Source organism: Argopecten irradians, chromosome 3 (genome assembly GCF_041381155.1).
Source record: "Argopecten irradians isolate NY chromosome 3, Ai_NY, whole genome shotgun sequence".
NCBI classification, from domain to species: domain Eukaryota; kingdom Metazoa; phylum Mollusca; class Bivalvia; order Pectinida; family Pectinidae; genus Argopecten; species Argopecten irradians.
Genome location: NC_091136.1, coordinates 47506975 through 47524223, shown reverse-complemented (window position 1 = coordinate 47524223; position 17249 = coordinate 47506975). Strand labels below are relative to the sequence as shown.

General features: G+C 35.4%; 1 protein-coding gene across 1 annotated transcript; it reads left to right on the top strand.

The window, feature by feature from the left end:
- Window positions 1-34: 34 nt before the first annotated feature.
- LOC138318843 (tRNA (adenine(58)-N(1))-methyltransferase non-catalytic subunit TRM6-like) lies at window positions 35-13666 on the top strand. The gene is made up of 12 exons (XM_069261584.1): window positions 35-193; window positions 1193-1332; window positions 1496-1593; window positions 1708-1799; window positions 3224-3307; window positions 4318-4442; window positions 7506-7551; window positions 8858-9263; window positions 10785-10870; window positions 11078-11180; window positions 11686-11772; window positions 12974-13666. The coding sequence occupies exons 1-12, from the start codon at window positions 63-65 to the stop codon at window positions 13070-13072; spliced, it is 1497 nt and encodes a 498-aa protein (XP_069117685.1). The 5' UTR covers window positions 35-62; the 3' UTR covers window positions 13073-13666.
- The last annotated feature ends 3583 nt before the right edge of the window (window positions 13667-17249 follow it).

The window sequence follows — 17249 nt, the reverse complement described above, 5'->3', positions numbered from 1 at the left end:
TGCCGACAAGGTCACCCGGTATTGCTCAAGTAAAGCATCTATTTCACATTGAAACCAACAGCATGGCCACTGAAACATCAGCCGCTGATACTTGCCATGGACAGATTCCTCCCCAACATATTATCAAGGAGGGGGATCAAGTCATCTTGAAGAAAGGGAAGAATATAAAAGTTTTTCAGATCAGGAAACACAGGTTGATACTTCACACATTTTTCAAAGCAGTACCAGCTAAAGTAAAACCAACAAAATGAAAGTAGACGCATGCCAGACAGACCAACAGTAATAATGTTATATGATTTCTGCTGAACTTGCTGTGTAAATCTATGGGTTTGCGTTCGGTAGGAATCGTCTGTGTATATTGTAGACATATTTTTCCGAAACCCAATGGAATGATGCAATATGATAACATGCACATTTTATGTTAGTGACCCCTTATCGATTTCTTAAATAAAAAATGCCCCAGTGCATGTAATTGCACAATAATGTACATAGTTATGACATGTCTGTATGTATGTAAAAAAAAACCCCCCCCCCCCCCAAAAAAAAAAAAAAAAAAAAAAAACAACCCAAAAAACAACAGACACACATGTACCTCATTCAGTCATTGTATATAGAAAACCTGAAATGTCCCAGATGTATTTTAAGAAATCTTAAAATATCTAAGACAATACACGCTACAATTGCAAGGGACACGTTTTTAAAATATACATGTATAGTGTCACTACATCAGTCATCTGTTTTTCTTGAGATTTGAAATAGTCCAATCTGCAACATAGTGAATATTCTCGGCCTGATATGAAAATAATGGAAAAACAAGGAAATAATTTAATTGAAACTATGAAGATTGACCTTTTTAAAAATCTCAACGTTATATGTAGAGTCTTCAAAGGGCCAAATGGGACATGAAAGTTTTGACTATGCCAGTCAGAAGTTTTTCATAGTTGTAAATCTGACATTGTTGCATATGAACATTTTGTATTCATACTAAAGAAATATGATAAAGACAAATTTCAGCTGAGTGAATTAACAGAAATCTAATCGAGTTCTGTATGTGCTAAAGTAACAAGCACATGTTCTGTCAGCTAAGTGCAACAGGCTTTTTGTTCATACTACATTCTAGTCTAGACTATAATTTTTTACTTGTTGGCAGTGTATTGTTTGTTAGACTGATATAAATTGCTTGGTTTTCTAGGCAAGTATGGCTGGAGAAAGCGAAGTTTACATTAGACGGAACTATTGGTCACCCCTATGGTACTACATTTGAAGTGAAAGGTGGAAAGATGATCAAAGTGGAGAAATCCACACTCTCTGAAAAAGAAGCATTGGCTGAAGGTAATGTGCTTAGTACAAGTGGCATTGAAAAGAACTTATAATAATAATGTAGACTCAGAGACAGTCATTGCCATTTTGTGATATAGAATACATGTGACAAAATGACTGGTGAACCATATAATCTTATAACAGTTACTGATGTGTTACACATTCAATGTTTTAGGTGGTAAAGACAACCGAGACCTTCTAGACCTTGATAGCAATCAGAAACTCACAAGAGATGACATAGAAAAGATGAAAAAAGAAGGCATTAAAGGAAAGGTAAGCAGGCTGCCATATCAGGATGAAATATTTAAGACAGAGGTGCATCTATTGATAATTAATTTCAAGCTTTGTCAATAATCCTTTTCTGAAATACTTTTGTCTTTTGTGTAGGAAATCATTGATCAACTTATAGAGAATAGTTCAACATTTCAATCCAAGACAGTATTCGCCCAGGCCAAGTGGATCAAGAAAAAGAAAATTAAGTAAGTATGTATTCAATTCTACTAGTTAAAACCATACATGCCATACCTCCCGGCGTGAGACAAAACCTCCTGTATTTTAAAGCCTTTTATTGTCTCCCGGCAGGAGAGTCTAAATTCCCGATTTCTATAAACCCCTCCGTTTTATTTTCGTTGCCACATTTGTGTACATGCTAGGTTAATTTCAGCACGAGAGTAACCACTCCCTGACCCCCTGACCAACACCCAAGTGGCCCTAATTAGCAGCCTTGGGCTATTTCCACCTTGGCTTGTTGTGTCACTTTCACTCACGTCTGTGTATTACGTAAACTGAAGTCAAGAAGCCGATCGGCCGCCTAGAAAACAATCAGCTGGCCTTTCAATAGATTTTATGACTACAGCTAGTGAACATTACAACAAAACAAATACTGCTTACAACTGTGAATGATTTACTCACGTTTTTAATGTTAAATAGGCCTATCTGTATTTGATGGATGTCACAAACTTTGCAATCGTAATGGCCGCCATTTTGGGTAATTGTAATAGATGATCCAGATTTTATAGAATTTCCGGATTTCCTAATAACCACGTTTTTAAAAATGGAAAAAGTATTATTTTTTTTAGAATTTCTGTGTGAATTTATTTTTAGAAAAAAAAACATATTAATAATAAAAATTTATCAGTAGTAACTGAATTGAAATAAATAAAATTAAAAAGAAATTTACATTTTTTCTCTCTCAGATTAAATTACATTTTGAATACTACTGTAACGAATCGGTTTTTTTTTTATTTAATGCTTGTAAATTTAAGAACTTTATCTAAGTTAATTATCCGTTATTGTCAGAGATTATTAAAAAGCCCAGTCTAATATTTCGAACAATAAAACTGCATGCTCCAGAACTGGGTGTATATAGGGATGTGACTACTTTTGCAAAACCACACATTCCTTTATTTCAGTAAAATTCAATATGAATGCAGAATTTCATCATAAAAAAGCAGATATTTAATTTATTCATATATGTCGCGCGTATACCTCCCTCTTTTGAGACCAAAATCCCTCAAAATGGTTATCAATCTCCCTTTCCACCCCTAGAAAAATATGGCATGTATGTAAAACTAAACTTTTAGTTTGTATGCTTCTTTAGGAAAAAGGTATATTGATATCTTAATGGATCAGGAAAGACAGTTTTCATGCTGCTAGCAAAAATGTAACATCATTACATCACATTTTATAGCTTTGTTGCAAATCATCATACTATTCTGGTGTAGATTTCTTGAAACATTGGTAAATTTTCCAAAATACTAACATTTTAGATGTAAAAATATTTCATTTAAAAATTGTATTGTTCAGAAAACTTTCTAATAACTGATTCTAATTTTCAGGAAGCAAATAAACTATTTGTTGAGATTGTGATTATTCAAAATGCCAATTATTGTTCTTGTTCTAGACATCTATTAGAATTTACAATCCTGAAGCCATCAGCACGACTGCTTTGTGAGATGCACCATGCCAAGAACCCATCTAGAATATGGTAAGTGGGGAAGAAATGTATACAATACAACAGTAGGGATGTCACAGTTCGTGTTTTTTGAGCTCGGTTCGGTTTCAATTTTTCTTGATCGGTTTTCGGTTTTTTCAGTTCGGTTCAGACAAATCTTACTTGAACACTATTTAAGTCTATTTATTATGTCATGATTGACATGTGAAAATCATAAGTTTTACAGCAAATCAATACATCGGTATTATCTCAGAAAAAGTGTTTAAAAAGTATCATGCATTGAAATTATAATAAAGATAAACATTATTACGTACCAGGTGCATGCTCAATCGTAAAATGGTTTAATTCACGGAATATTGGCCGACGGAAATGGGATTGTTTACAATCGGCAACATACATGTAATGGCGGCCTGATTTAGCTGCCGATATTCTGCGGGATTGTTATCGAAAAAAATATAATAAAAACATCAACAATTATAAAATATCAAACAATAAGTGAAATATATCATTAAGATATTAAGTATGTGCAAAAAATGTTCGCAGACGGCAAAAAACGATCTTCTGAATGACTGAACTTGCACACGTGTTACACATATACAGCATGTCGGTCAACAGGTGTATTTCTCGGTATTCTGACAAACAATTTTGACGTATTTTCAATGAAATAATCAGCAATTCAGTTTATACACACAAATTACAGGTATTATAGGACAGTTATTGTTTTAAAGAACCGAACCGAAACTAAGAATCATCGTACCGAACTGAACCGTACGGTTGAATATTTCGGTTAATCATATTTTCGGTTAATCGTGACACTTCTATACAACAGGTGATACAGCCATACTAAAACCTATGAAGCTACCAAAATGATTACCGGTATTTTAAGCCCACCATCTACTTTGCATTTTAAAAGATGATTGGTAATTAAATGGTGGAGTATTTGCCTTTCATCTGTGATCAGAGGTTTATCCTTATTCCATTCCATCTTTCTGTCCCTTCTTCACTATAACCATTACTTAAATATGTCATCAAATGTGTTACAGCTTCATGCGAGTGGACAGTCTGGCTCAGATCCTCAGTAGAGGGAATGTGAGAGCACACTCAACAGTGGCAGTAGTGGACACCTGTATGGGGCTGGTGGTGGGGGCAGTGATGGAGAGACTTGGGGGTAAGTATGCTTTAGAGCTAAGGTTCCCCCACTGTTAGTCCCCCAACTGGGAACCTGAGGGACTATCCATCTGTCCATTTGATCTTGTCTAGACTCTATTTTTTGTACTATAAAGCAACAGAACTACTTGGTTTGTGTGTTCATCTAGATGAGACATTGTGTCCCATATAAAAAACCAGGTCACTGTGATCTATACTTTGACCTTTGACAATTGACTTTTCTAGTCTCTATCTCTTACACTGTAAGGAACTGGATGTTCATACTTGGGTTGTGAGCCTACCTATGTGAGACAGTGAATGTGACCTACATTTTGACCTTAATTTAAAAAAAAAAAACCCAGCTTTTACAGGCTCTCCATCACACAGAAGTGTAATGTTGTGTTTATGGGACAACTAGTCCAGGGAAATATGTACAGCCTTATGACACAAACAGTGAATGACTCATCAAATGATTGATTTGTTATCCCCCGCCCAACTTCGTTGGGCGGGGGGTATACAAATGGGTTCCGTCTGTCCGTCCGTCCTTTCGTCCGTCCGTCTGTCCGTCCGTACAAATGGTTTCCGGAGCATAAGTCTAAAACCAGTAGAGATATTTCCACGAAACTTCATACACACATTGGTCTTATGGTCTAGTAGTGCCTTTTGCTATTTTTAGGTTTTCATTTTTAGCTCACCTGGCCCGAAGGGCCGGTGAGCTTATGTCATGGCGCGGCGTCCGTCGTCCGTCGTCCGTCCGTCGTCGTCGTCCGTCGTCCGTCGTCCGTCAACATTTCCTATAAATCGTACTTGTCCTAGAGTTCTGCATGGATTGTAACCAAATTTTGGCCACAAACATCCTTGGGGGAGGGGGAACAGAAACTTGTATAAATTTTGGCTCTCAGACCCCCGGGGGCAGGAGGGTCGAGGCCCAATAGGGGAAATAAAGGTAAATCCTTTAAATCGCTACTAGTCATAGAGTATCTGCATGGAATGGAACCAAATTTGGCCACAAACATTCCTTGGGGGAAAACAGAACTTGTATAAATTTTGGCTCTCTGCCCCCCGGGGGCAGGAGGGGCGGGGGCCCAATAGGGAATAGAGGGTAAATCCTTTAAATTCGCTACTAGAAAGAGTTCTGAATGAAATGTAACCAAATTTGGCCACAAACATCCTTGGGAAGGGGAACAGAACTTTGTATAAATTTTTGCTCTTGACCCACCGTAGGGCAAGGGGGAGGGGCAGGGACCCAATAGGGGAAATAGAGGTAAATGCCTATAAATCGCAACTTATCCTAGAGTTCTGATGGATTGTAACAAATTTGGCCACAAGCATCCTTGGGGGAAGGGGAACAGAACTTGTTATTAAATTTGGCTCTGATCCCCGGGGGAGGAGGGTGCGGGCCCAATAGAGGATAATAGAGGTAAATTCCAGGTCATAGAGTTCTGAATGAAATGTAACCAAATTTGGCCATACAAACATCCTTGGGGGAAGGGAACAGTACTTGTATAAATTTTTGGCACTGATCACCCAGGCGGCAGGAGGGGCGGGGCCCAATAGTGGGAAATAGAGGTAAAATCCTTTAAATCGCTACTTGTCATAGAGTTCTGAATGAAATGTAACCAAATTTGGCACACAAACATCCTTGGGGGAAGGGGAACAGAACTTGTATATTGTTACCCCCGCCCAACTTCGTTGGGCGGGGGTATACAAATGGGTTCCGTCTGTCCGTCCGTCCGTCTGTCCCGTCCGTACGAATGGTTTCCGGAGCATAAGTCTAAAACCAGTAGAGATATTTCCACGAAACTTCATACACACATTGGGTCTTATATGGTCTAGTAGTGCCTTTTGCTATTTTTAGGTTTTTATTTTTTGCATTTTTTTCCATAACCATGGAAACATTGCTGAAAATATCATATTTTTTGTACCAGGTTCGTTTCCGGAGCATAACTCTAAAACCAGAAGAGATATTTCCACGAAACTTCATAGACACATTGGTCTTATGGTCTAGTAGTGCCTTTTGCTATTTTAAGGTTTTCACTTTTTGTACTTTTTTCTGTAATCATGGAAACATTGCTGAAAATGGCAGATTTTTGTGTAAGAATCGTTTCCGGAGCACAACACTAAAACCAGCAGAGATATTTCCATGAAAATTCATAGACACATTGTTCTTATGGTCTAGTAGTGCCTTTTGCTATTTTTAGGTTTTCACTTTTTGTGCTTTTTTCTGTAACCATGGAAATATTGCTGAAAATATCATATTTTTGTATCAGGTTCGTTTCCGCAGCATAACTGGAAAACCTGTCGAGATATATGCACGGAACTCCATAGGCACATTAGTCTTATGGTCAAGTAGTGCCTTTGGCTATTTTAAGGTTTTCACTTTTTGTACTTTTTTCTGTAACCATGGAAACATTGCTGAAAATGGTAGATTTTTGTGTAAGAATCGTTTCCGGAGCACAACTCTAAAACCAGCAGAGATATTTCCATGAAACTTCATAGACACATTGTTTTTATGGTCTAGTAGTGCCTTTTGCTATTTTTAGGTTTTCACTTTTTGTGCTTTTTTCTGTAACCATAGAAACATTGCTGAAAATATCATATTTTTGTAGCAGGTTCATTTCCGGAGCATAACTCTAAAACCAGCAGAGATATTTCCACGAAACTTCATAGACACATTCTTTTTATGGTCTAGTAGTACCTTTTGCTATTTTTAGGTTTTCATTTTTTGCACTTTTTCCGTTACCATGGAAACATTGCTGAAAATATCATGGTAAATGTTACTTTGCAAAACTCCACCCATCTTTGTGTATATAGTCTAATATAAATGTCAAGGCTGTATAACTGATTCAACAATTGCAGCCCCGCTCTACTTGAATTATACTCCATCTTTCTTTAGCTCAACTTCCTTTTTCCTGTCTTTTTTTTTCATACACATAAGCCTCCACAATCAAACTTACTTCAGCTTTGATATCTCCATTGGCAGGGGATCTGAATGACTATGTCCTTATTTTCCAACTGATCATGATTTTGGTTACTGACTTAGTGGCAGTTGGCATGCATAAAGATATTACTTTGATTGTTTCAGGTTTTGGGAAAGTTATACACTTTTATCAGGGAACAACACCAGTGAGGTAACTATTCATGTTTAATCATTTCTATAGCCTAAGGGCTTTGAACATTGTTGTGATTGTAGGAGAATATAGTAATAAATGTTATGTGGCCAGTTATTCCAGCTGACCAAAAAATGTTAACAATCTTCCCTTAAATCACAACTGTTTCTGTATGTAAACAATGCATGGTTTAAATAGCTATGTGTATACCATATACTACAAGTTATTTCATATTTACACCTTAATTGATATTATACAAATATAGCATTTTGGTGAGGTCGATACATGGTTATATCGACCAAAGAAAAAATATTGACCGAGGACGTAGTCCGAGGTCGATATTTTTTCTGTGGTCGATATAACCATGTATTGACCGAAATCAAAATGCTATAATTGTTTTATTATTTTTTCTGAAATTGTTACATTTTGAAATGAGTGTGAAACTAAATGAGCATCGCATTTTAAATTCTGCTTCGTGATGACAGTTACAATCCTATGACTTTTTAACAAGTATAATTCAAAAACAACACATTAAAACAGTATCTATCAATTGATGCACTTCAAGCTTTTATTACATGAACCCGGTGCATGCGTGTTTGTAAATTGCATACATGTACATGTACTCCATTATACATGTAGCTCCATGTCTTAAGGACAGTCAATTAAATGTATAGTTTGTTCTCCGTTGAAATAATACACTTCGACGTCAAACATATATTAACAGATTCAGATTGACATTAAGATACATTATCTTATGCTTAGTACTCCATTCCGTAAAATGAAAGTCGTATACATACAGTAGGATTAGCCTAGGCCTAATGTTGTAAGTAGCCTAGGTGTAATTTTAAAAATAAATATCAAACGTATTCACTATTCAATGGCTCCAGACGCTTAATGTATGTTATTCGATTGTTTCCTACTCTCCTATACCGTGTTTATATTGAAACTTTAAAAGTTTAAACTGTAGTCATCAGCTGGAAGTCGTCATCATCTTTGTTAGAAACCTAAACAATCAACGTCTGACACATTTTGTGGTTACGCTTCAAACTAAGGTCATCAAAGCGTTTGTTTCAAAGCGCCAGGAACACTAAGCGTTTTGGTAACGTCGACGATAACGTTATCTAAAAATAACCGTGCAATATACTTTTTCTATAAACTACTTCCGGAAAAATCGTGCAATATAGTTTTTTATCGGTGATCACGTGGCGTGTTTTTGACCAATGAGAAGTGACAAAAAATCCAGAAAAATAATAAATATGTATAATAACTTATTATAAATCATTTTATTATATTTTAGTTGATAATATGAAGAATTATTTTTTGACAGGCCTGTCCTTGACTCATTTGACTTCTCCGAGGAGGTTCTGAACCATTTATACAATTACCCTCTAGATCGTGTTAATTCTATTGAGTTTGATCCAACAAAAACAGACAACTCTGATGGAAAAGTTGACTTTGAATGTAGAAATGGTGCTGAGAGTGAAAAAACACCAGGGGAGACAACTGAGGATACAACCCCACAATGTATTGCCAGTACGTCAGATGTGTCGCCACCGCCAACAAGTTCTCAATTTGTCACAGATATAGCTGTAGATACAGTAACAAACATTGAAAGTACAGAGCATGACGTAGATGATTCTGATTCTCAGGAAACTCCTGAATGCTCTGAAGAAATGGATGTTGAGAAGGATAGCAAACTGGTTAAAACTGATATGGAGCAGAGAAAGAGAAAGGTACTGAGCTTTAGTTAATATCATATAAAGATTTATTTATAGTCCGTTAGTTGTTATACTAACCGCTGTTTTATAATGACTATTTTATGATGAGTTTCTTTCAGTGATTTTGCAGGGTATTTTGGGAAAAAAGTTTTTGTAACAAATTGAGAATTTTTAATCACAAAAATAGCAGTCTTGGGAAAAAGTTACCCATTACTGAACATGGTATTACAGGTGTTTAAATATTGTAAAACAGTAAACTGTGTCAATTTATCAAAAGGTGACGACCAACACAACAGTTTCAGAGTAGTTTGTTTTTAGATTAAACAACTAGGGGGGAGATTTCCAGGTTTTATTTATTTTTCAGCGATTTGATTTGGGAATTTTTCATTGTAATTGGGAAAAAATAGGGGGGTTTGGCATTGGGAATGGGGTCATTTACCGACCCCTGTTATATAAGGAGAAAAATCACTGTCTTTTCATGATGTATTTTTCTTGAAATGATCTACATGAAATCAATTTTCAGCGCTGATGGTAAAAGACACCATGTATTACTGTCATTGGAAAATTTCATTAAGAACTAGAACTGCTGTACTTTGTCGTATCCAACGGTCTATGTCTGCAATTTCCTTTTCGTTGTGAAGTCAGAATTGTTCAGAGCTTCTCCATAGGCTCATTGGTTTCATTTTGGTGTGTAGATGTCCTTGACCACCTAGATTTGACCCAGATTTTGGTCTGCAGTGGTCATTGATGATATAGAAGCTGTTTTATTTTTGTCCTAGTTTGATGAATGTTAGACAATACATATATAATCATCAACGGAGTACAATTTCAATAGGAAATTCAAATTAAACTTTTGAATCAACAACACATAGTGCATATGATACATTGTGTTTAGTAATAAGACATATCAAAGAAACACAATTTAACAAAGGATGACAATGTATTGATTATTACTCGTGCTTTATCTGGGCTTCCAACTCACGATCTACAGCATCCAATCGGCTAGGCAAACATACCTCTGCCTTTTACCACCGCGCCACATCCACGTCACAATAAATGTATAGTTATACAAACTTTTGATCAGATATTTACCGTATTTACATTTATTCAGATAATTGAAGTGTAACCAGTAATTTATTTCAGACTTGCTTTGGTACTTTCTATGATGAATGTTTTAAGAATTTTCTCCAAAATATGTGTAACAAACTCTGCCTACAACATAGTAACAATATGTTATCTTCTTGATTCACATAATGTTGTTTTGTTGTGTATTTTTTTTCAAATAAAATCAACGAGAGAATTCTCCAAATGATCTTTATGTATTTTAAACAGTACAAATGTCTCTTCTTTTACAAATTTTTGGCCTCTTGGCCATCTACAGGGACACAAAAAACAGCTATCTAAAATCTGTCCTGAACTTCTTGTTATGATGCCGTATACATCGTCTGAAGGATTTGATAAGCAATGTCTTGATGGTGTGAAATATTGACAGTTTTGGCTAGTTATTCTTTGATCTTGGTGAAATGTTTGTTACAGGGACTGGAAAGGGAAGCAAATCGACAGCTACGAGAACAGAAGATACAACAAGCCAGACAGCTTATACTGGAGAAAAACATAGACTGGTAATCTATACTGGCATTTTAATGGATTTCTGAAATTTTTATGTTAATTATGGTTAAACTTGTGAATGGTGCACTGGAGATTCCTTATAATATTTCCTTCTATTTCCAAACAACTTTATTATACTTTTGTATCAGATTTGTCAGATTTGTTTGTTATTTAATCTAAATAATTGTGTTATTCACTTATAGAATATTCTTTGTTTACAGTTTGATAGTGGCCTGTAAGTTCCACCCTACACCCATTGTGCTTGCCTTACTGAAGTACATAGCGCCCTCTCGTCCAGTTGTAGTATTTGGACAGTATAAGGAGGTTAGTATCATGTATACCAATATTGGTTCTGCATCATTTTCTTGCCATTTACTTTACACATTCTTTATTAAACTGTAACAGTATAGCAGTTTTAGCAGAAGAGTTCACAGCATTGAATATTGTATATTAGATTCAATTTGAATATTCTAACTTTGCCATACCCCAAGGTCAGGAGAATAACCCAACAAGAATTTAATTACTATATGAGGATTGGGCACCCTAAACCTTACGGATAGCAAAGTATACCAGCTGGAATACATTTCTAATATAGAGCAATACAAAACCAAACTGTGTTAAAACTGTTGTAATGCAAACTTTCAAAGTTTTTAGAATTTTATGTCACCACCATGTAATGGGGGACATACCAGGTATAGGGTATAGTATTACCCATGTCTAGTTTCAATACATGTACATACTAGCAGCCTGTTGTAAGCTGTCTTTTGTAAAATGACTTTTTTACAACAATACTTTCTCTAAATTGACAAGTTTTGTGCCTGTGTTTCAGCCTGTCCTGGACTGTTATGAGTATTTGAGGAAAGAGGGTGGAATGGTAAACTACCGTGTCACAGAAGCCTGGCTGAGAGAGTATCAGGTAAGTCAATACCGATAAGGTCAGGCATTCTGATAGGTATCAGGTAAGTCAAGACCTAAATAGGTCAGGCTTTCTGAGAGAGTATCAGGTAAGTCAATACCTAAATAGGTCAGGCTTTCTGAGAGAGAGTATCAGGTAAGTCAAGACCTAAATAGGTCAGGCCTTTCTGAGAGAGTATCAGGTTTAAGTCAAAGTACCTAAATAGGTCAGGCTTTCTGAGAGAGTATCAGGTAAGTCAAGACCTAAATAGGTCAGCTTTCTGAGAGTATCAGTAAGTCAATCCTAGGTCAGAAGTCAGGTAAGTCAAGACCTAAATAGGTCAGCCTTTCTGAGAGAGTATCAGGTAAGTCAATACCTAAATAGGTCAGGTTTCTGAGAGTGTATCAGGTAAGTCAAGACCTTAATAGGTCAGGCTTTCTGAGAGAGTATCAGGTAAGTCAATACCGATAAGGTCAGGCTTTCTGAGAGAGCCAGGCAGCCATCTTGGATTTTGGTAGATAAAGTTTGTTATCGCTTTTTCTCAGAAAGTACTGAAGGGATCATTCTCATATTTCATATGTAGGTTTCCCTAGGGCCTAGTTGTGTATATTGCATTTTGGGACTGATCGATCAACAAGATGGATGGTGCAATCTTGGATTTTGATAGTTGAAGTTTGTTACTGCTATTTCTCAGAAAGTACTGAAGCGATCTGTCTCAAATTTTATATGTTTGAAAAAGTTTGAAAAGCAGAGAAAAAATCCCTCTTTCCATTGTCAGACATAGATCATTCTTTGGTGGGCGCCAAGATCCCTCTGGGGTATCTTGTTAGGGAAAACAATGGGAATTTTGTTCACAAAACAGCATCAACACAATGGATACCTACCCGCACGGCTTGGAGAGTATCAGTTATGCACAGTCTATAAAAGATAATTTATATCTGATCTCTATTACCTATTCAAAATAACATATTCAGTTATAGACACAGACTAGAAATAATAATAGCATATCCTTATTATAGTATTCTTATTAGAAGCTCAGGAACAGAAAGTACCCTTAGTGAGAAAATATGATGTGAAATTTAAGTTTACATAGGCAAAAGACTGTTTAAAGAGGATAACTACGCTTTTGAATGTTGTGTAAACTAAAATATTCTATATATTACATACATTTGTTGGTGAAAGACCATTTATTTTATGGTGTGAAATGCTGATTTGTTTTCAGGTGATGGAGATGAGAACCCATCCGGTGATCAGTATGAGTGGAGGGGGCGGCTATCTTCTGACGGCAACGACTGTAGCCAAGTCTGATACATTACGGTGATACCAACATCACAATGACTACTGCTACTGGTGCATGGTCCAACACATCATCGAGAAACTGACGACCATTACTGCATCCAAGTCTGACTAGTCATAAGAACTGTCAGTCAAACCTGAGATGACAAGTGATGATCAATGTAGGCTTTAAGCCCCTCAGACTCTTGGTTTGACGGTAGATTAAAGAAGTTAAACGATTCAATGTGCCTGCTCTATGATGTTTTAAGGCAGCTTTCTAACATTTGTTCAGTGAGAGTCATCTTACGCCACATGTAGACATTGCTTATATATCATCAGAATGTTCAAATGTGTAAATACTATTTGAAAATCTTATTAGTATTTTTTTGTCATGTGATGAAATATTTTCAGTTGTACATAATACAATAACACTCTATTTGCTTAATAAATGAAATAATAAGATAAGTTATAGTAAAACCTAGCTTCTGTAATGTTTTGATAAAACATAGAAATTGTGACAAAATTTCAAGATATATATTACATGAATACTGATGATACATGGTGAGATTTCAGACTTTGATCTCTGAAATTTATAATGAATTATCACCTTAATAAATGTATAAGCTTTATCTGAATTTGATCTGATAATTACTGATTATTGTTTTAGCTGTGATATTTCGTTGGAAGCACATACATCGTACACTTCAGCATTTACAATACTAAATACACATAAAAGTTTTGAAAGGTGATACATATATTCTGATATGTAGGTCAGGCATTGACCTTTATGTTAGATGTTACTTATTATTTTTTTACTCATTAAGTTAAAAGTTTGGTTTATCTTTTATTTCTTTATATCCTTTTACTAAAGCCATAGTCATTTACAATTCAATAAGAATTAGACTTGTAATTCTGCTCCACTAAAATGCTCTATGATGCGCTCCAATACAAGATTTAACAACTGCCCGTTTGGGGTCACCTCAATATGACCCCTAGAATCGGAACGTATCCGGATGTACTATTAGCCATTTATCCCCTACTTCCGAGAGATTCAATCACACCTAAGATTTCATAGGCATCACGCAGATTGTCTAACTATAGGGGTCATGGTGAGGTGACATGGAACGGGGAGTTGTTAGATCTTGTATTGGAGCTTATTGTAGAGCATCGTAGTGGAGTGGAATTACAAGTCTTATTTTAACTAGATTAGGTCATTTACGAATGTACAGTAAAACCTGTCTTAGCAACCACCTCTGTATAAAGACCACCTGCATAATAGACATTTCTAGGGTCCCGCATGACCATTTTCAGTGGGCGCATTTTTCGTCTGTGTCTTACGTCTTTATAGACAGGTTTGATTGTACCTGGTTCATTGGTGATAGAAAACTGGAATACAACGAAAAATACCCCTGACCCACGATCAGTACCTCACAGACCAGAGGTGGAAATCAACCCTGTCTACCTATCAAAGGTACAAATACAAATGGTTTAAATTGGCCATACAAATACAAATGGTTTAAATTGGCCATTCTGAACCCCACTCGGGTGGGTTGTGAAGCAGGTGGTCTTGAAGCCTGTAGTTTGATCAGTAAAAAATAACTTAAATACAGATTTAAGGTGAAAAGACTTTATTGTATCCAAACCTTAAGTGTAGGCTGTTGTAAAGGCACCTCAACCTAATCTGTATATATAACCACACCTAAATATCGACTCGGGACAGCATTTCTGTCAGGCTTTCAAACTAACTTGTACATGTACATAACATCTTTTTTAGCCCGTTTAGGACAATAATATCTCAAATCTACCTGAATTTTTTTAATATGCTTCACCGCTGATGGCAAATTCAAGTTATTATTTGGATAATCAATAGTATTGATTTAGTCTATACCAGTTTAATACCTACAAATAAAAGAAATTAGTTAGTTTGCTAATGGTGCCAATACAATCAGTTTTTCATTCATGGAATTAAATACAACAGAATTTGCCTTCAAGATAAGTAAGAAACATAATTCATTTCAAGGATGCTAGATGTGTACAATATGTGACTTTTGTAACTGGATAAAAAACAAAGTCACTTGGCCTTGTTCTGATTTATCGGCAGTGAAGGACCTAAATGTTTTTGTCTATTACCTTAAAATCATTAAAATTTTTATAGCATTTAATCAAATTCTGTCCAAAATTTAAAACAGTTTAATAATTTTGGACAAAATTAATGAATGATAAACAACACGGCACTGTGATACAAGTTCACATTGAAGGATTAGCCAAAAATGTACTTGAACTCTGTTAAATATTCTACACTGTTTTGGAGCAACACGAAAAATAAAATCAAATGCTCTTTAAAATTATCCTTTGGATATTAAATAACCTCCAGAAACAGATAGTCTTTCATCTTTAATTTTAATGATGTTTTTGTGGCACAAAATCTGTAACATTACCAAGTGTGTACCTTCCACAAATTGTGTTTTATCTATACCAGGTTAGCCACTTCTGTTGATTTCCTTTTAGTAATCATTTCAATATATATTAGGCTTGAGTTTATGAAAATACTTTACTCACTGCCAAAAGAATGTACATACATATGTACAGTCAAATTTAGAAATCTTAAGAACTATATCAATATTCATATAGTTTGATAAAAATAGTATACAGTATGTTTATATATTCATTGAGTTTGGTATATCTTTTGTGGATACAAATACAAAGTTCATTCAAGTACAGTATACATCAATATGGTATACAAGGGCATTGAGCATTCCATTATACATACACAAATGATATAAATAAATGAAGGTAAAAAGAACAAGCTTTGATTACAGAACCTGCAAAAACAACCCTCTAATGTTTACAATAAAACTACAAGGAGCTGGTAAAAATTGAGGTAAATCTATAGGACAATGAGGTTATCACCTAAAGTTTGAATGGAACAAGGCAAGACTTATATACAGTTGGCTTATTGCTTACTGAAATCTACCAGTAACTAATTTCCGACTTGATTTTGAGTTTTCATGCCCACCAACTTTCCATGACAATTTTTTTTCATCACTTAGCATTATAATTGTGTTGTCAAACTGAATGTTTGGACAGAACATTTTTGTGGTGATTGATTTTTGCTACTGGATAATTGACGGATCGCCAGCTGTCAATCAAAACGCATGTGACTTTGCATTTTGTATTGTAAGTGCTACAATGTTTGCTCCGACATTGAATAGAAACATGTGCGTTTGTGAGTACGAGGCGTGGCTATATTACACCTGGCGATCGGTCAATTGCCAACACAAAACACACACATTTGTTGGTTTTTGTTTTAACAGAACAGTCTCCGTACCAAAAATTATAGCCTTATTCATAAATGTATGCAAGGCCTTTGTGGTGGGGATATAGTCAGAGGGTCTGAAGAAAAACCACAGACTGACACCCCATACCTGGCAAGTGCAAAAGATATTGGGCCTCAAACTATGACCCAGATGTGAAGGACATATTGGTTGAATATCAGATGTCTTACTACTTGGCCATTTGTGAAAAGAGATTACACTGTGTACATTTTACAATTTTATAATCGTCATTTGTCACTGTTCTTTATAGACTCGTTTAGTGTGGATTTTAGAAAACAAAACTACATGTACAATTATATTACTTCAAATATCTAAAAATTAAAAAAAAAAAATCAAAAAAAAAAAAAACAGAAGAAAAAATTTTCAATTTGAAACAGCTTAACATAAAACAACTTAATAAAACATAAATTAAGAACAACAAGCATGCAACAATCCTAAAAAGAAAAGGGCTGAAAAAATAACCAGATGAACTAAAAGATGAACTAAAAGGTGACTTAAAATTCAAGTAATATTTTCAGTAAACAAGAGATCCCAGAGGGATCTTGGCGCCCACCAAAGAATGATCTATATCTGACAAAGGAAAGATGGATCTTTTCTCTACTTTTTAAACTTTTTCAAACATACTACATATAAAATTTGAGACAGATCGCTTCAGTACCTATTGAGAAATAGCGGTAACAAACTTCAACTATCAAAATCCAAGATGACTCCTTGGCGGCCATCTTGTTGATCAATCGGTCCCAAATCACAATATGCACAACTAGGGCCCTAGGGGAACCTACATGTGAAATTTGAGAAAGATCCATTCAATACTTTCTGAGAAATAGCGATAAAAACTTTGAATATAAAAATATAAAAATTCAAGATGGCTGCCTGGCAGCAATTTTG